Consider the following 21,303-nt stretch of genomic DNA (forward strand, 5'->3'; position numbering starts at 1 on the left):
ATTAAAAGAAGAACCTACTTATGATTCTTTGTCATAATACAGCACCAAGCATTTAGTGTACCTAGGACTCGACTCAATAAATTGTAATAATAATCAGAAGAAGACAAGAATGATTCATTTAAACCTGGAAGCCAGAGAAGTTTTCACACTGAAGATGACATTTAAGTGGCAGAATTTCAGTGGTAGAAATGTGGCAGTGAGGCCAGGAGAGGAAGTTTTAGGGAAAGGATGAGGGAAATTGTGCACAGCGGTATGAATGTGCACAGACATTTGGGAATAGGAAAGGAGAGCATTGTGCCTGGAGTGTAGCTATGTGATGGAGAGCACGTGGAGACCAAAGGTCTGCGGAAGACATCCAAATTGGACAAACTCTTTTAGACTCTGTGAAGAATTTGAAATAATCCTACAGATAGTATGGAGTTGATGAAAGTTTTCTGTAAAACAGAGGGTAATGTACTCAAAGCCTCACTTTACAGTGAACAATATGGTTGTTAAAATATGGTTGGCAGAGAAAGAGAAAGGTGGGATTAAGGCTCTTTGGGAAGCTATGGAGAAGCCTCAGGCAGTGGCCTCGGGGATGGAGAGAAAGGCTGTATGGAAAACTTCTAGAGCTGTGCAGTCACCAAAACTTAGAGGGTAATTACATAGTGAAGGGTGGGCTGGGTGATAGAGGTAGAAGAGTTAAGACTATTCTCTTGAAGAATAGGTAAACGGTGATGCCGTTAACTGAGTAAAGGGATAGATGACTGAAGTTGGAAACTTGAATTTAAAGTCCTACACTATGTCCTTTACAGAGTTCAGCATTTGAATTCAGTGCTCTGGATGTGAGCTGGACATATCCATTTGAGGATAATTTCTGTATAGTTGCATGGTTATTAATACCCCAGAAGTAGGTGTGGTCACTTATAGGAGTATTTTGTAAAGACAAAAGGACCAAGTAAACTCTTTTGGAAACACCACCATTTAAGGGGCAGATGAAGGAACAGAAGAAAAGGAGAATGAGGAAGAATACTCAGAGAGGTAGGTGGAAAACTGGAAGCGAGTAGTAGCATAGACTGAAACAAAGGCACTGGATTTGGTCTTTGATGACCTTGGGAGAATGAGGATGGTGTGTGTAATAGTAGAAGACTTCAGATCACAGTGGGTTTGTAGGTGCAGGAGCTTCTTAGCTTTTTCCCCCCATAATTATGCAAGTGAATGATATAAAGGGAAGGTAAGATCAATGGAAAGTTGTTTTTCTAATGGTGGAGAAACTTGGGCATGTCAAAAGTGCAAGGTGATGATGGAAAAAGAGCAGCTGAATATAAGAAAGAAATGGAATGAGTAGCTGATGAAGACATGTTATCATGGCAGAGACCTAAAGAAGAGATAGATTGGTCCTATAAGTTTCATACTTTCAGGATGAGAAACTGGAACACATGCTCATCTGTAAGATATTTTTGACATGCAAATTTATTTATATTGAAAATTACATAAGTTATATACAAACTAAATCATTTTTGTTTTTACAATTGATAAATCACCCAAACAAAAAGATACAGAATGGTGGAAAAGGACTGTTCAGGTAAAATGGGGTAGAGATCTGCTGTGAACGCTGGCCAAGTGGAGTCAATTATGGAGGTGGGAGGTTGGCCGCAGTTTGGAGCCAGGCAGGCAATGTCCTGGCGAGGCTGGACACTTGGCTCTGAGTTACGGTTGGTTGTCCAGGGATTCATGAAGGCAGGCACTGAGGCACCAGCCATCTAGTCTTCAGAGCTAGGTGGACACTGGTTGTGAAACGCACCTTACAGTCCAATATCTTACACAATATCTCTGCAGTTTCAGCTCATACAAAGCCAATCATTCATGAAAGTGGAGACATGAAAGTTAATTTCATGCTCCTGTTGCTTAGACAGAGTCATTAGCAAAGAGAAAAATATTTAGCTGCCAATGATGTTGCCAGATAATATTTGTGCTCATGGAATTTTTAATAGATCTCAATACTATTCAATACTGAGGTAAATTGTGCTTGGATGAGACCAGCCATCTTTTTTTTTTTTTTTAAACTCCCATAACAATTTGGATGGTCAGAAGTAGACATATTAATTTTGAAAGTCGTTATTATTATTAATCATGAACACATAGATAGCATAGAATGTTAAAGTTGAAAGAGGAGAGATTAGAGATAATTTATGGTCATCTCTTTATTTTAAAAATAAGAAAACTGATGTCCAGATGGGTCAGCATTGATACCAGGTAGAACTTCATGGCAGTATCAGGACTAAAATGCAAGCAAGCCTGAAGTAAGAATAAGTGTTTTGGTAAAATATAAAAATTATAGCCTATGTACAAGGAACTGGATGGCAGAATATAGGACACCTGGGAAAATAGGGAGAGAAAATAAAATTAGAGTTACTTTGGAACCATTGTGAAGTCTCTTTAATATGAATCCAATTTAAGGAAAAGTGTTAGGGCTTCAAATATGAAGCAGACAGTGTAAGTGCTTTGAAGTACGGTGGTCTGCATTCTCTTTGTCCATTCAGCCTGTGGTATCAACTAAGCACTGGGCACTGCTAGGCGCGTGTCTGGGCATGGTACCGCCACTCACTCTCTTTGTGACCTGGGGACCTTACATTGCTCAGTTATGCAATTGGGTGCCTGGAGAGCCCAGGCAGGAATAGAGAAAGTAGTGAAGAGGTTCCTGTTTGGGGTTGTGTTTGTGGGTAGGAAGAGGAAAGCAACGTGGGAGTTGAAGAAATGGACCCTAAAGGTCAGGCAAAGTCAGTGATGGGTTCATTCTGGAGGTCACTGTCAGACTCACACACACTAAACTTGTGGTCACCCTCTGGGCCACAAGTCCACCAGGCATCTGGCAGGAGGGTAGCTCTGCATTCCATGTGCTATACAGAAGAGAGCTCTTCCTGTAGTTGGCCTGGTCTCCAGGAGTCCTAAGTGGAGGAAGGGAAACCCCACAGGCAGCCCGAGCCATCACTCTTGGTTTCATGGAACTAAAGGCAAAATTCAGCAAGTGGAAGAAAGGAATGAAAATTTTAAAATGGAGCAGTAATATGCAACCTCCATCGCTTCTCACACAACCCACAGCAGCAGTCTTTATATTTCAAAGACACCAATTGTATGATGCATGAATTACTAATAGATGCGTGGCTGAATAGGGGAATAAATTTCTGCTCTCTCTGCTCTTGCAGTGATCAGTGGAAAATTGCCGATGTCATATTCGGGAATGTGCTGTGTAGAGTTCACTCCCTGGCACAATTACCAATAGACAGTCTTGACTATTTTGAGCTACATGAGAACTTAGATAACATCGCAGAAGTTTGTTTTCTAGAATTACATGCTGCTATAATGAAAAAAGAGAGAAACTGAATTTTCTGACTTCTATTGAAATGGGGATGGGATCATGGAGTGCTAATGACAAAGCTCGACTTGCACTCAAGTTTCAACTAATTTGGCAATATGTTTTCTCTGTCCCTTTAGAGTGGCCAGTTTAATTAACCTCGGGTGCTCCGCTCCTGAATGACACACAGTCTTGTTAAGGCAGCAGGAGGACCCGCTGGCTAGGCATGACTCTGTATGGTCAACACAAAAATGGCTCCATTATGTTTTCTTTCAGGAAGGCTGAGTTTTAAAGTGACCTCTGACTGACAGTTTAATTGCTTAATTAGAGTCTCTCTTCTAAGCCTCAAATTCATGTAGCCCCGCAAGCTCTTATTGATCTCTGGGAAATGCTGCTCGTAGCTCAGTGTGAGTGTGGGAGAGAAATCAGCTCCGCAGCACCAGGGGGCCCCTGGAGACTCTGACCTCTGATTTCAGCCTCCTCTTGCTCAGCGCAATGGAATGTCTGCCTTGTGAGAATTTGTAAGGAACAGATAAAAGCAAGCAGACCACAGTCCAGAGCCAGGCTCTCATTTGGAGAAAACATACGCTACGGCTTACCAAGCCTCATACAAAGAAAGGGCGCATGATAAGTAACCGTTTTCTTTTTTGAGCTTTTTGTACTGATGTAGGAGAAAGAAAGCAAAGTGTCTGCTTTAAACTGAAGAAAGCCAGATGCCCCCACCCCCACCCCAAAGCGGCAGTGTCTGCTGTTATGAACATTAATTGACAATAAGGTACGGGGTGGAACAGGGCAGTTTCCACATTTTGTTTTATTTTTTTAAGACACTACCCATGATGTGTTTCCTTTTAAAACATTGATCATTTCCAAAACAGAGCAAATAGACAGGAATAATAGGGCTCGGTGCTTCAAAGAGATGGTGGAAACAACTCCTCCTTAAATATTTGTTGTTTTACAAGTAAATCCAAGACAGAAATTAATCTCCCTTCCCCCAACCCCCATTTCTTCTTTCTCTCCTTTGCTCCTAGTACAGAAAATGTAGTTCCCATTTGATACTTGAGGATGATGTCTTTCAAATGTTTAATTTGCGCCCTGGCCGGGTAGGTCACTCTGTAAAGCATTGCCCTGATGTGCCAGTGTCGCAGGTTTGATCCCCTGTGAGGGCACGCACACAAATCAGCCAATGAATGTGTAGATAAGTGGAACAGCAAATCAATGTTTCTCTCTCTCTCTCTCTCTCTCTCTCTAATCAATAAATTAAAAAAATAAAAATAAAGGCATTATTTTCTATTAAAATAAATAAAATTAATTTGTGACATACTTTTCATAACCTGCTTAGCCATTTTACATTCCAGGGCCAAATTAGTCGCCAAAAGCAGTGCCCATGTTTTATATTCCCAAAGCAAAGAGTAATGGAATTGAAGCTGCTGTTCTCAATCTTTGGACACAGGCTTTGTTATGTTTTGTTTATAGGTCAGCTCAGAATCTCCTTAAGGGCTTGTTTATTTGTGAATAAGATGAGCTTCTTGGATTTATTTTTATATTAACATTGGAGTCGTTGCTTAGAACAATTGCAAATTATTGCCCTTTACAGTGTCCTGTAAAATTTGAAGACTGATTATGATAATGTAGAACAAAGAAATAAGAGTGACAATGTCCATGAGATGTGTGCCTTTAAATTTAGCTTCGTATCTAATTTCAGAGGAGGAGAGAGGAAAATATCATTGACTAAGGAAACCGATGCTTCCCACTTCCCTACCCCCAAAGGAAGACTGCTAGAATGAGTAATATTTTCATTTCCGTCCTCACATTTATGACTTTTACAGCTTGGATAATTTCCTGAGGGATTCCCCTCCCTATCACTTAATGTTTCTTCTATCTTTGAGCAGTTCGTGTTCCAAAATGGGAATTCTATCAGCAGCCATACTACCATATGTAACGTGTGAAAATATTTCATGGACTTTTATCCTCAAGATTGACTCTATGCCCTCATGGAAATAATCATTTCTGTACCCTAAATATCTAATTCTTCACTACATTTTTTCCCCCCCGATAAGGCAGTCTAAAGCAGTAGACATGAGTTGCCACAAAGAGTTAAAAATGAAGTGAAGAGTAAAGGCCATGTTGAAAGCCAAGTCCGACGAGGGGCAAGGTGTGAAAAGGGACTGCGCTGGGCCAGACAGGTTGCAGTTAGACCAGAAAAGGGCAGGGGTGATTTATGTCTGAATTCAAGAATAGAACTGAGTTTAGGAATTGGAGATATAAATTTTAGGCTTATTTATTGGCCCCAGACACTGTGGCCTTTGTTACACAGTCTGCTAAATTAGCCATGCTGGGAATCCCATGCATGTTCAGTGGGATGGAATGCATGACAGGTGCCAATGACTCTGAAATCCATGGGGGCCCCAAATAAAAATTTGTAAAATGTCACTAAGGGTGCTTTATTGTAGAGCTGGGTAAGTGAGAGGAGACTTCCATTCTTTGCTTCCAGGGCTCCCATGATTATCTTTCTAGGGGGCCACAAACATCTCATGTAGCTTCATAGACTCATGGTTAACTCAATCTTCTATTCTCAATGAGTGACACTTGATTTTATCTTTTCAGTTGGTTTAATAATAATTAAGGAGATGTCAGATGAATGGATAAGATGGAAACCAACTGGCTCTATGCTAATGAGAATGTGACTGTGAGCAAGTTAATCATGTTTTCTGAGTCTTAATCTTACCAACTGAAAAATAAAATTACAAGAAGGATTGAATTTTTTAAAATGTATTTAAAGCATTTATCATAGTATCTGGTACAGATAAATGCTAGCTGCTACTCCTAATTTTTGTGTTATTGAAACTACTACTTCTATCACTATTCACACTATGTTTAAGGTGCTCATTTACCTTTTTAAAAATTGTGAACCTTAGGCATACAGAACCACAGAACTGGATTTGTAATCCTAAATTCATTGCTAACTATCATCATTAGTTTACAAATAGATTCATTTTGTTTTATCTTAAAGTATTCTTAAATCTTAAAATATATATTATAATTTTTTCACACATTCTTCAATTTATCATCTGAGTTTTAATACTTCATAAGTGTGTTATTTTGACAACTGCCAGAAGGTTCACAAATGAGGTAAGAAGAAAAAGTAATAGTGCAGAAAATGAAAATAGAAGCATATATTCATATACATTTATAATTTGCATGAAAAGCTCAATGTTGAAACATTGTCATACATTGAGGATTGTAAAATGTGCTGTGTATTTTGCTTTCAAATTAAAAGTTTTTTTCTTACTACAGTTTGTAATAATTTTAACCTGTACTTTTAGTTTGTTTATCTTTCCCATGAGCAAGATGAAAGTTAGTAAAACAAGAAGACAGGTGATTCAGTAGAAATATTTTCCTACCACCTACTCACCAAAAATCTGAGGGAATATATTCCAGTTTCTAGAAGTGAAAATACAAACATTAGGGAGGAAGCTAACATTCATCACTGCCCCCCCGCCCCCGACCCCCTTCAGTCATGTGCTTTGGGCTGTAAGTAATGACTTGCAGTAAGGTGACCAGGAGTCACTCAACCAGCCCGGGTTTTGGTCACAGAGGAGGGCTGCGGGCTGAAGTGCTATGCTTTGCAGCTGGGTCAGTTCCTTGCTCTGGTTTTCAAGTGGAGCATCCGTGATTGCTTGTCTTTAAGTATCTCAATTTGTAAAAGAATCGATATGCTCAGCTTACCTTTTGTATCTCATTTTACATTTTTGAAAGAACACACTCTGCAGTGGCAGTCATTTGGAGACTGAACTGATGAGGGCACAAGTTTAGGCAGGGAGAACTTGAGGCTGCTGCAGCGACTTAGGCAAGATGCAATGTGGTCCCACACCAAGACACCAACCAGAGGCCGTGCAGGGCAGGTGGAGGGAAAGCATCCCAGAGATACATCTGAGGGAGAACTGATGGAACGCAGGATCCGTTAGACTCAGGGGATAAGGGAAAGATCCAAAATGGCCTAGCAATTAGGTACATGCTTCTGGCATTTCCTGAGGCAAGAAATGAAAGTAAAGGAGGAATTAGGGGAAAAGGAAGGAAATGACTTCAGTTTGAGATGTTTACTGTCAAGGTTTATGAGACCATACAAGCCAGGAGATCTGGGATGCCACTGGATATATGAGCCTGGAGCTTGGAGAGAGGTCTATTACAGTTGTAGATATTGGCCAACGAACAAATATCTTGGAGATCTTAAAGCAGAAGCATATGCGTGTTACTTGATACATTCCTGTCAGGCAGCAAAAGGCTAGATTAAGCAGCATTAATATCCATCTGGTTTAGATACCGCAGTCCTGTTATCTGAATAGCATATTGTCATGTCTCTGTATGTGACCATTTACATGTCTGATTGGCTAAACACGTAAACATTTTCAATATATATGTTATTTAAAATTTGTACATGCTCCTCATACTACATTTTTAAAGTACAGAAAAGAATAAGAAATTAATACCATCCATAATTTTGCAATACAGAGACAAACTATAAAAGTTTGGCTTATTTCCTACACAAACAAATACATGTAAACACTCACATGCATGTTTATACACATGTAAACATAGATAGTTGAGGTGATACTGCACATCATTTTGCATCTTGCTTTATTACTTAGCATTATTTAATATACTTCTTCTTAAAAATATTATCTTTGGCTATATACTCAATTATATAAACATACCAGAATTCAGTTAGCCATTAGCTTATTATTTTCCACTTAGATAACATCTGGGTTTTTTTATTATTATAAAAATTCTATGAAGAACGTATTTATGTGTGAATCTTAGTCTACATTTCCTCTTATTTCCTTTATATAAATTTTCTTATTTTTATTAAAAACTCTATTATGAAGTATATTAAGTGTATAGAACAGTATAGCCTACATGATGCATATAAAGTATATAATGAACAAAAACATCCCACTGTCTGGGCAATGGCCAAATTTTAATATTTTATCATATTTGCTTCAAGTTCTTTTTTTCCAAAAGAAATAAATTTCTAAAAAGACAGTGAAGTCCCACATGCAGCCCACACCAATACCGCTCCCTGCCCCTGTCCCAGAGGAAGCCACTTAAGAGAATTGGGGCTTATTATTCTCATGGCTATTTTTTATGAAAATATAGTAGATATATAATAATATATTCATTTCAGGTATAAAACAGTTATTTTATATTTTATGTCTCATGATATGTTCACCACAATAAGCCTAGTAACCATCTGTCACCATGCAAAGTTATTGTGTTATTGCCCATACCCCCTGGGCTGTGCATTACATCCCTGTGACATTTATTTTATACCTGTGTTCACACAGTCCTCTACTCTCCTTCCCTCTGGCAACCATCAGCTTGTTCTCTGTATCTGCGACTCTATTTCTGTTTTTTATTTGTTTTGGTTTTTTAAATCAGATTCCACATATAAGTGAAATAATACAGTACATGTCTTTCTCTCTGACTTATTTCACTTAGCATAATATCCTCTAGGTCTATCCATGTTGTCACAAATGGTAAGATTTCATTCTTTTTTATTTTGGAATAATATTCCATGATATATTATTGCTGAATAAGATTATCTATCTATCTATCTATCTATCTATCTATCTATCTATCTATCTATCTATCTATCTCACTTCTTTATCCATCTATTGATGGATACCTGGGTTGTTTCCGTATCTTGTCTATTTAGATAATGTTGCAATGACCAGTGGGGTACATATATCTTTTCAAATTAGTGTTTTTGTTTTCTTTGGATAAATCCCCAGAAATGGAATTGCTGGGTCATAGGGTAATTCTATATTTATATTTTTGAGACGCCTCCATGCTGTTTTTCATAGTGGCTACACTATTTACACTCTTACTAATAGTGCATGTGGGTTATTTTCCTCTATATTCTTGCCAGGCTTGTTATTTGTTGACTTTTTGATAACAGACATTCTGACAGGTGTGAGGTTATCTCATTGTAGTTTTGATTTGCATTTCTGTGATGTTTAGTAAAGTTGAGCATCTTTACATATGTCTATTGGCCATTTGTATATCCTCTTTGGAGAAATGTCTGTTCAAGTTCTCTGCCCATCTTTTAATCAGATTGTGGTTTTATTTTATTTTATTTTGATGTTGAGTTGGATGAGTTCTTTATTCATTTTGGATATTCACCTCTTATCAGATACGTCATTTGCAAATATCTTCTCTCGTTTAGTAGGTTGTCTTTTTGCCCATGGCTATTTTTATACCTTTTCTTATTATATGTGTACATGCATTTATGGTATATACTATTATTTTTGCATGTTTTAAACCTTATGTAAATAATACCACACAATACATATTCTTCCATTTGCTCTTTTCATCCAACAATCTGTTTTTAATATTTGTTGAGATCGCAATGCTTTCAGAGATAATGAATTCTTGTTGCCATCATACAATATTTCATTTTATGAATATACTGTGAGTCATATACCCATTCACTCCTGTCCCCAGTGCACATTAACCATAATTATGCACTTCCAGTTTCTTTAAGATTGCTTCCAATATTCAGTATTTTGCTATTGCAATCCTCATAACAATGGATACTCTTGTACGTATTTCTGAATGCAATCATGTAAGAGTTTCCCTAGGGTAGGTGCCTAGAGGTGAAGGTGCTAGCTTTTATATTTTACTCCATGTTGCCACATTCCAGTAGAAAATGTATGTGTGAGAATTCCTATCAAGAAATAGGATAGACTTACTCTCATATTCCATAAAATTCCATAAAACTTTCAATACATTGTCTTATTTGGTCTTTACAATGATGAGGCAGGAAGGAGGAATTATCTGTGCCTGGTTTTAAGGTGATGTAACTGATAACCAGAAGCTTATGAAGTACCTTCGCAAAAACAAATACCCCAGGTGAATTCAGGTCTTCATCTAGGTGACCTGAGAACAGAGTGCTCCTAAGTATTCCGACCACAAGATCCCTATGTTTCCCAGGTGTTTAGATTCTGAGCTCAGCATGCTCTCCACTTGGCCTGTTGGTCAGATGGAAAACATTAGATGGTCTGGATCCTGTATGTAGCCTGTCAATGAAGGCTGAGCAACTGAAAGAACATGAGCAATGTGGTTTGAGCTGAGCATGGATGTCAACATCCGTTTAGGCTCCACTTTTTGAGTATTTATGAAGCTGTGTTGTGGAGTGGGACAGGTTTTTAGGAAAGTTGTTTGGAGAGAAACACCAATTTTTTTTAAGAAAATCACTACCCTTCCTGAACTAGACTGGATGGATACCTTGTCATCCCTGACTTAACTCGGTACATTAATGGATCTAATAAATTCTTGCATAATTTGTGACAGCGTTGCTTTCCAAAGACCTAAAGAAGAAACAAAGCAAGAAGACCATGGGATTCCCTGCCAGGGCAACTGACATTCATGGAGAACTAATCAGATGGCAGGTACCACGTGTTACCTCAGAGACTCCTCTCTCTGACCCCATGAGAGCCAACTATTGAAAGGAAAGTGAAAGTCTCACACTATCTCAGTTTCCTCCCTTTGCACACACAATTCAGCCTGCTCGGGTAGTGTGTGCCCCCACCAACAACATCTTAGACCTCCAGAGACCTCCAAGTTACTAAGTCCCATGAATAACTTGTGCTTCCTTCATGCAGGTTTGACACAGTTCATTGCTTCAGGTGAGGCAAAGGAGACTCAGGGGTCTGGGACACCTATCACTCCCATAATACTTTCAGGAATTCTTGTATGGAGAAGTGAGGAGAGAGGGGAGGTGGTCACTCAGATGTCCATTTATTGCCACTTTTAAAATTTCGAGCCATCTGTCTCTTGCTTCTTGTGGCCATTCCCTTTCTCTCTGCTCCTTATTAAGAGAAAGTTAGGATTTGTACCCCTTTTATATATTTCTCCACAGCACCAAACTCTTTTGTGTAGTATAGACTTTCATGAAGTATTTTAGGTACTGATAAGTGGTTGTGCAGAAAGCAGCATAGCAGTTGAATGAAAATGTGTTATTAGACTTCCAGTTTCATTGTCCATTTCTTCCTCAATACCTCATTTCATCCTCTCTGTATTAGGTTATTTATTGCTACGTAACAAATTATCTCAAAACTTAATGTCTTAAAACAACAGCATTTATAGTTTCTGTGTCAGGAAGCCAGGTGTGGCCCCCCGGAGTCTGCCCTAGCTCACTCACACGGTTGTTGGAAGGATTCAGTCCCCTGCAGACTGCTGGCAGGGGCCCCCCTCACTCAGCAGCTTGCCACGTAGGCCTCTCTACAGGGCATCTCATACCACAGAGCTTGCTTCACCAGAGCAAGCAAGAGCAGAGTGGAAGACAGAGTGCCAACAAGAGGGAGAGTTCCATAACCTAATCATGGAAGTGGCATCCTATTACTTTCGTTTGCAATCTATTTATTAGAAGCCAAGTCACTGGGTCCATTCCACACGCCGGAGAAAGAGATTAGACGAGGGCATGAATCATTGGAGCCAGGCCAGAAGCTGCCTCTCCCACAATCCCAGTTGAGTAATTTCCATGAATTATGTCTCCTGCTCAGCCTCCTGCTTCATCCACGTTGCTGGACAAACCTTCACCCTTGGAACTTTCTGTTTTCACCTCCATGGATTCCCAGCTCCCTCCTTCCAAAGCTTTACTCATTTCTTAAATAGCAATTTAGCTATCCCTCTGTCTCACTTAAGAGCAGAGGCTACCATCTATTAAGTACTTACAACATGCTAGGAACTATCCTGAGCACTTTGTATCTTTTAACTCATTTAATTCTGATGAACAATATGAGGCGTGTGTACTCATGTCCATCCCATTTTCGGATTAGGAAGCTGGAGGGTGGCAAGGAGAGAGACTTGTCTACAATAACAGTAAAAAAATAAATAAACATCTCTCACAATCATTCTCTGAGAGTCTGTGAAGGTGTTTTGCTAAATGAAGGCCTTTTCTCTCTAAAAGAAATTCTGGCATCAGCTTCTAAATAATGCGTACTGTAAAATAATGCATACTGTAAAATAATGCGTATTTCTGTCATCATTAATGGTATGGTAAGGTAAAGGATTCCTTTTTCTTAGCTCCTTTATTTTCTCAAATTATAAGTTCTTAGGACTCTGACTGTAGGCTTCTAGAAGTATCATCAAAAAGGGATGGTAGTTTCTTTCTCAAATGGTTTTCCTTCCCATGTCACTTTATGCTCCAAATGACATGTGTGCACTTTGGAAAAGGGCTGATGTTTACCCAAATCTCCTTAAGATTTTAAAGCATAAGTATTACAATTCATAAATTATTGGCTTCGTTTTAACTTCAGGCCAGAGTCAGGACAGCAATTTTCAACATTTTTCACCTCATGGAACATATAAACTAATTACTAAAATCCTATAGCACACATAAAAATATATTATGTTTTGCTGATCTGACAAAAAAAATAGGTATGGTTTTGATTCATTCAAACCAGGCAGCTACTATTGTCATTTTTTTTTTATTTAACAGTCTAAGGGAAAAGTGGTCAGTGCCACTGACTGAATTGATAGATGCTGCATGTTTTAAAAATCCTTGCGGCCTACCTGTTGACGATCGTTGGCTTCGGGTGTGGAAGGTTCCTGACAGCACCATAAATGTCATGTGTTCTGAATACGCTGGGCTTTGGGGACTCGTCTGATGTCCTCCCCCCATCGTCCCCCTTTCATGTCCTCTCACAGTGGGTGACAGGCTGGTGCAGTCAGCAAGAAGGCACCTCGGAGCGGCGTGTGTGGCCTGGCCTTGCCTGTGCCCTGTGATTGGATCCCCCTCCACCACCCTTTGGGGCCTGAATGTAGAAAGACTGCCCAGAAAGCAGCCCCAACTGACCTCTTTCCCACTGTGAATAGCCTCTTATACCCACTGTCGTGCCTGTTATGCATTTATATACTCTAATCCATGAGAGGACAGTTTTTTCTTAACTCTCCGTTTTACTTAACCTTATCGTCTATTCTTAGAGGACATAGAATCTTATATGTATTATTTATTTACTTATTTGAACATCAAACATTTATTGTCTGTGACATGGAATATTCTGTTTTTTTAAAATGCCTATTTTTATATGATAAAATTAAGGTTTGGTGTTATGAATGTGTATGTTGGTGTTGGGAAACTTCACAGAACTCTGCGTCCTTTTAAAGACACCAACTTTTCTGTAGAAATTAGATTACTACTTAACTAGAGCTGCCTGTTTTCAGAGCCCTGGTGCTTGTAAGTCCCAAGGATGGCGGCCGCTATTTCTTTTGTGGATTCAACTTCAAAATTTTATTTTATTAGTATCAGATCAGAAAATCACTTCCTAGGCCTAGAGAACTCTTGGCAGTAGACTTAAATAAGAATTATATATCTATAAGTCATATAAATATGTTCCATGTGTAGCCAATAATATAATTTGCCAGCTCTATCTTGGGCACTAAATGGGAATAAGGGAAAATGCATGTTGATAATTTTCATGACTTTAGAATTTTAAAAAATAGGAACAAGGTTTCCCACATTTTCTTTCTTGAATATTATCTTTTAATTTTAAAATTAAAACAAATTAATTTGGTATTTTAAATGTTAACAGCACACTGAAATAAAAAAATTGTTATTCCAAACTATTAAAAAAATCAATGGTCTTCTTGGTAACCTGAGGTATTATACTTTTATATAATAACAATTAGGTATGTGTAACTTAGTAACTCTCAAAAGCATGTTAAGGAGAAGTAACATGATATAGTGTTGAACTTGGAGAGAGAGACCTGGCTGGGTGGCCCAGCTGGTTGGAGCATTGTCCCACATACCAAAAGGTTGCAGGTTTGATTCCTGGTCAAGGTACATATGATATGAGAGGCAACTGATTGATGTTTCTCTCTCACATTGACGTTTCTCTCACTCTTTCTCCCTCTCTTTCTCTCTAGAAAAATCAATAAACATACTCTGGGTGAGGATTTAAAAGAAAAAGAATTTGGAGAAAGAACTTAGTTCCTGACTCTTGCATCACTAGCTTCCATTGTCACTAGCTTCCACTGGATGAGACGTTTTAGTAGCTAGCACATTGTTAAGTCTTAGTTTATTATTATTATCATTTTTTTAAATCACGTGGTGATGAGGACTAAGTTGGGATGTTTGTGATAGTGCTTATACAATTGTCAGTCAAATTTAGGGTGCTGTTGGTGTGTACTTTTGATTCAGGGACATTTGGACACCTTCTAACTTGGATCCATTGCCTGTGAAGCAGTGCATAAGCCATACAAATTTCAACAGAGGTCCTGTAACTCCAGGGGGTGGGAGCTGGAAAACATATAGACCCCCTGGAAGATGTGCTGCTCTCAAAGAATCCCCAGGCACTGGCTCATTCATGTGACTTTCTGAAGTTTCCACCCTTAACTAACTTTCTTTCTTTCCTTGTTCCTTCCTTCCTTCCTTCCTTCCTTTCTTCCTTCCTTCTTCTCTTCCTTCCTCCCTTCCTTCCTTCATTTATTTATTTGTCTTAAGAAGATTGTAGTCATTCAGAGAAAAAGAGATAATTTTTAAAGGCAAGGAATATTATCCATTTACTCACTAGAGCTCTGAATTTAGGGATGAATAAAGAAGACCTGTCAAAATCTTCTGAATGAGTGTGTTGTTGTTGCTTGGTGGAGGTGTCTGTACACCTCATAGAACCCCAGTGTTCCACTAGAGTTTAAGAAATGTTGTTCTAAACAAACAAGTCACCTTAAGAGAAGCAAGTAGTCTTGTGCAAGTAGTGTTGACCAAGAACCAATTGGTATATTGCCAGACCTTCTTACCCCAGATGTTGCAGAAGGTAGTCTCTAAGGCAAGATAGTATTAATATAACATTACTAAAATCCTAGGTTGTTATAGATATAACCTTAGGAAAGTAAAAAACCAAATATAGAGATAATGAAGTCTTTAATTAAACCAATGATGGTAATATTTGAAAGTAGGTTGAAGTGTAAATGTCATAAGATATTTTGTAATGATGCTTTATATGTTATTTTGACTACTATTTAAGGTGTCCAAAATATCAAAAAAAAGCAGTCATACCAGATTGGAAAGTATATTTTGAATTGGTTAAGAAAATGTAATTTAGAGTTTAATCCATCTTTAAATGTTGAATAAAAATCAGTTTTAATGTTTTATTTATTAGATACATAGATTTAAAATTTAAACATTAAGTAAAAAAAAAAGAAACAGTAGAAAAAAGAAAATAATTGCTGCTGCGGAACCACATTTATTTAAAATTTATTATTGTAAAATCTTTGGCCCCCACTGTGAGAGAGTTAAAAATTCTCTTAATGTTTGGTTCATGTACTTGTATAAACTCAACTGAGACTAGCCTCCCAATTATACTCACGTGCTAAAGAGAATACCGATGATAATCATCACTAGATATTTAAAGTCATTGGTATTGGAAGGTAAAGTCCTTTCCTTGTATTAAATCCATGAACTTTAAATTTTTTTCCAAGACTTTCTTACTATATGTAAATGACAATATTTTGAATGAAACAACTATATTTTAATTTCATATTTTAATCCCACTCTGGTGGCTGACCGGTTTGTGCATCTATTCTACTCAATTGATATCTTGCAGTGGACACAATGAGAGTTTCAATTCTGTACTCTGGAATCTAGCTGTCTGGTTCGATGTGGCCTGCTCCCTCTCAGGAATTGTGTGAGTTGGCGACATTACTTAGGCTCTTTGTGCATCAGTTGTCCTCTTGTTAAAAATGGAGGGATTCTTGGGAGGAAAAAAAATGGGCTAATGTATGTGAAGGGCTGACTCCAGTTCCCGGCATACAGTAAGCACTTAATGAATAGTTGCTATTATTATAATCACCCAGAGAAAAAGACCTCATTTACCACTGGTTTGCACATAAGGACATTCAAAATTTCTCACAGACGCACAGAGTTCCAAGAGAATGAGCAAGCTTCAATTTCACAAATCAATACAGCAAGTCTGGGTTCATGTAATATAAACTCTATTCCATTGGTAAGTATGGGAGGTCACCTAAGTCCCAACATCATACTGAGCAGACACGGCTCAATATATTTCCTTAACTTTTGAGGTAATTTTCTAAATCAAACTCACACAACTATATCATTTGAATGAATTCTGCCATTTTTCTTGCTTTTTAAACACAACACTATGAAGGACAAAAAGCAAATGTTGGTTTTCTGAAAATGAATGGTTACTCATCATTATTTTTCAGTGATTTGCCCCTGTATTCATTCTTGCAATGAACATTTTCAGTGTATGTCGTGGGTTTGGCCTGTGATGTGACCACACTGGAATCAGAAGAGGAAGAAGGGCTGCAAAAACAATGGTATTAGCAAAGCACCCGGCGCTCTAGCAGTGGTCCTGGCAGGGACACTCCTACTGAAATCCCTAGTGTGTCCCTAGAAATGGCCTCAGACATTCCCATGGAACTGTGTGACATGGCAACAAAATAAAGCACTTGATCTAGCAAACGTGTGGTTTTCCACTAGCTCACCAATGTGCAGAGAGTCCATGAATGTAAGTGTAAAGTTCTGAACCATCATCATTCCATTATTTTCCCTGCTGTCTTCCTTTGTAGGCACATGATGGTTTAAGCTCTGCAGCTGCCCGCCTTGCCCGTGTGTGTGGGAGACAGCAGCCGACTAACCCCATCATCTCTTCTGGAAACAGCCTCTTTGTGAGATTTCAGTCTGGCCCTTCTAGACAGAGCAGGGGCTTCCGAGCTCATTTCCAGCAAAGTAGGTACCAGGTGGGTGGGTCTCTTGGAGGCACAGGCCATCTATTCTTAAGAGCCTCTCCTGGTGCTGCAATAAAGTGAAACCGATCCTTAGAAATTGGTCCCAGCGTTCTACTTATTACGCAACAATTTAAATATTAGAACCAAAGAACTATGATTTGCAATTATTCCAATCGTTGATCCTTTCAATTTACCATTGCCTAACTTGGTGCTAACTTCCCTTGGATGTCTATAGCTCTCCAACAAGTTTTCAGAATAATACTTAAAAGTAGCCTTAATATTAGAGACATAACTTTTTAAAAAGTGTCTATCCAAATTCATTTATCCATAGATAAATTACCTAGCATTTATCCAAAGTTGTATGCTAGAAGGAAAGATACCTCTATAAATTACAAGACTTGCTCATAAAGTTTTGTAGTCAGATTCTAACCCTTGAGGCAGTCGCTGCCCACATTTCTGAATCCTGCTGTTGTCTACCTGTCGAGGTGGTTTTCCATGGTTTTTGTTCTAAATCACCACTTTCCAGTTCTTTTTACTATACTTTTATACCCATTGCCTTTTATCGGGTAATTCTTGGAGATGAACCCTTTATCCCAGTGTCTGAGATGGAACCCAGAACGAGAAGCATGGTTGGTCAGCTTCAGTAAGGCCTCTGATTTTCGTTCAGATGACTCTTGCCCTTTCAAATAACTTTAGTCTGCTTAGTCATTTGTTTGTCTCAGTGCCCTTGCTTGCATTCTACTGTAAAAGAGCCCTGGCTAGAGATAGTTTCTGCATCATCAAGGTCTCCCAAAGATGCACTGTACACTTTAGAGCGAGACAGACTGCATAAATCAATCACTCTCTGCGCTTTTAAAGAAGAACAGTTTCCGAGCACTTCTTTTTTTTTTTTTTCCACTTAATTAATTGCTTATAGTTTGCTTCAGAGTTAAAAAAAAAAGTCCCTAATAGGCCTACTTAATCTTATCCACCCATTCCCCATCTTCCTTCAAAGTCCATTCACAAGAGCCTTGTTCCGATCATACCCTGTCTTGGCACCACGCTGCCTAGAGAATGGTGCCGGAGCTCCTGCAGATGTTACCCAAGGGCCCAGGAAGCTGCTTTGATCTTTTATCCAGTGTCACCTTCAGCACTCCCCCAAGTGCCACCTGCTTCACCCCATGTGTAGATGCCGTCCTTACCGCCCTCTGTGTTTGTGCTCAGGCTGCCCTCCCCTGAACTACCTTCCTCACCCCCAAGTCCCTTAGCCACTGTCTTGGCTCCAATCTATAATTAATGACCTATGTATTAATAGGGAAGTCATTTTAGCCACTGTCCCCTCTTACACTCTCACTGGTAGCAGACTCTCCCCTCCTGTACTCCCATAGAGCTGTGCACTTCTCTGATAATCCACGGCCACCCTGGTAAAGTCTTGTTCAATGTCATAGGATTTTCCTAGAAAATACTGTCCACAAACAGGTTATTTCTATGCATATAATTTATGAGTAGGCAGAGTAAGTGAATCAATGCCAGAGTTTTGTTTCAGTGATTCAGTCAATTCATAGCCATTTAATCTGTTGTTCTGTGTCATTCCCCACTTCCTGTAATTGAAGAATATTGTTATAAATGTACAGTGCATTCCCATTTTCTCATGGTTTATGTGCAGCTTCCTTGGCAGATTACTTCCTTGGCCTGAATTTCGGAAATAAGAAAAAACCAGTTATGTTTTCGTTCATCAAATAATTGTTGTGCATAGTAAGTGGACATCAAAAGTCTATAACACGTGTGTACTTGTGTGTTCCTCAGTCTGTGGAGGCTACATCCTCACCAACTCATTTGACACAATATCCTCTCCATTGTTCCCTGCCAAGTATCCGGACAACCAGAACTGCAGCTGGACAATTCAAGCTCAACCTCCATGTAAGTAACAAAAATAAAGAAGAAAAGGAATTCAGGATGGAGGGTGCCTGTGGGAAAAGCTGTCTATGACTAATGTGCTTATCTCCTCTGAGATAACAATTGATGGCCTTCCTCTTTTTTATTTATTTATTTTTTGGCAAGTCCCAGTTCCTGCTGTGCTCAAGAACAAGCATTTCCTAATTGGATAGGGGAGTTATTTTACCTTTTATTCTTAATTTAAAATCTGTTTTAAGTGTCAAGGCCTACTAAAGGGAAAAATACCAAAACCTATATAACCTAGCTATATTAAAAAGCCTGTGAGATTGGAGATGAGCAAAAATAATTGATACGTAAATAGTTTTGGGCATGTATGCACAAAAACAGTTGCTAAATGAATAAATAAATAAGAACCATAGCCTGGAAAATTAATGCCATAATTTTGGGAGGCAATGCCATAAGTGGATGGATCTTTAATCAAAGTGAAAGGTAATGCTAAAACCTGGTCTCTCCTGCAGTGCATGTGTTTAAAAAGAAAAAAAAAAAAAAAAAATCTCAGCACAGGCCAGGAAGAAACATTTAGTAAGTACTTACATTATTTTGTTTTTGAAATCCTAGAATCTTATTTTCTGACCTGGTAGTAATCTGGTGCTAATCTGGTGCTAAGGATTACTGCTCACATTTTATAGACGAAGAACCTGAGGAGACCCTTACGGACTCAAGCAAAGTAACTGCAAAGAGGGTGATCCTGGGGCCATTATGAATCTTGTTTCAGATGAGCCCTGCCCTTCCTTCAGGTTTTAAGGAAAAATTTATGATTTCAGACATAATGTGTGAAAGGCATTAAGCTCTCAGCTACAATCTATAATTAATGACCTGTGTGATAATAGGCAAGTCACTTAAGCTAATGAGGCCCCATTAGCTAATCTAAAAAATGATGAGTTTGGCTTAAATATTCTCTAACATGTTCCTAGGGATGTTAAGAGTTAAGAAATGGCTATCTTTACTGGCATACATATGATTCGGAAGTTGGTAATGTAGTCCTTAACCAATGGCAGCCTGGAGCATGGAGCCCCAAAGCAAGTTGCCAGCCCTCTAGAAACTGAGCCTTAGGTGAAGAGCCCCCCCATCCCTTGAACCAGCTGTTCTGCACCTAAGGATAATTTATAATGAGTTGTAAAGCATTTAGATGAAAGATCTCATTGGCTCAAAACCAGCAACAAGGACAGTTCCTGTTCTGAAGACGAGGGACCCTGGAAGCACAACAAAAGGAAAAGATATCCAGGCACTTACTGTTGAGCAAGTAATTCAAAGCTTCCCTTTTGTTTATTAATTAATTTATTTTTTATTGTATTTTTTTCCATTACCATTTATTTCCCTGGTACTCCCTTCTACCCATCTCTGTAATCACCTCACTGTTGTCAAAGTTTTCTTGTTAAAACTAGCATTATTATTCCTTTTTAAAAGATTTTATTTATTTATTTTTATAGAGAGGGGAAGGGAAGGAGACAGAGAGGGAGAGAAAAATTGTTGCTTGAGAGAGAAACAGTGGCCTCTCACATGTCCCCAACCAAGGACCTAGCCTACAACCTAGGCTTGTGCCCTGGCTGGGAATCAAACCAGTGACCTTTTGGTTCACAGGTCAGCACTCAATCCACTGAGCCAGGGCAAAATGAAAAAAACAACAACAACAAAAAACCACAAACTCTCTTTTTAAATGACTCTGAACCTTGGGGGCCCTGGCCTCAAAGTAAAACTGGCAGTGTTAGATAAGATAGGGGTGGCAGGGAGAAAAGAGTGTCTTACTTTAAAGCATATGTAAAGAACCATGATTTAAGAAACTATTCTATTGAAAAAAATACTTAGGAGAAGAATATAGTTATGGCTGTTATAAAAATGTGTCAAGATTATCATATTCCAACAGGCTATTCCCCAGAGTCCAGGGAATAAACCTGCCCAGCAGTCCTCTTCTTTACCAGCATTTCAGATTCTATAGGCATTTTCAAACACATGGATTCTGTTACCCTTCAAAGAAAATCTTTCAGCAGGGCAGTTGTCACTTTCCCTCTTCATCCCCTCAACTTCTGTGCGAATCTGCCCAATTCCCTGCTTCCCTGCTGGAGATCCCACATATGAAATCATCAGAGGTAAAACTTCTCTCCCTGTATGTTTTGTTTGCCAGTGCTTTATTAAATGGACTTCTCTTTTTCCTTACAGTCAATCATATTACCCTCTCCTTTACCCACTTTGGACTTGAAAGCAGCACAACGTGTACACGTGACTTTTTAGAGATTTTGGATGGCAATTATGAAGACGCGCCCCTCCGAGGTACTATGGCTGGTGCTCTC

The 21,303-nt window shown here is 38.8% G+C and overlaps 1 protein-coding gene across 1 annotated transcript in view; it reads left to right on the forward strand.

The window, feature by feature from the left end:
• Window positions 1-21,303, forward strand: part of CUBN (cubilin) — a 250,291-nt gene that overhangs the window by 118,742 nt on the left and 110,246 nt on the right. Inside the window, exons 32-34 of the mRNA XM_054593125.1 lie at window positions 16,922-17,081; window positions 18,866-18,979; window positions 21,173-21,283. Coding sequence (XP_054449100.1) covers window positions 16,922-17,081; window positions 18,866-18,979; window positions 21,173-21,283 — 385 coding nt within the window. The remainder of the gene's footprint in view (window positions 1-16,921; window positions 17,082-18,865; window positions 18,980-21,172; window positions 21,284-21,303) is intronic.

This window comes from Pteronotus mesoamericanus, unplaced genomic scaffold, assembly GCF_021234165.1.
Source record: "Pteronotus mesoamericanus isolate MK-2021 breed Mesoamerican mustached bat unplaced genomic scaffold, CSHL_Meso_final contig_130, whole genome shotgun sequence".
Classification (NCBI taxonomy): Eukaryota; Metazoa; Chordata; class Mammalia; order Chiroptera; family Mormoopidae; genus Pteronotus; species Pteronotus mesoamericanus.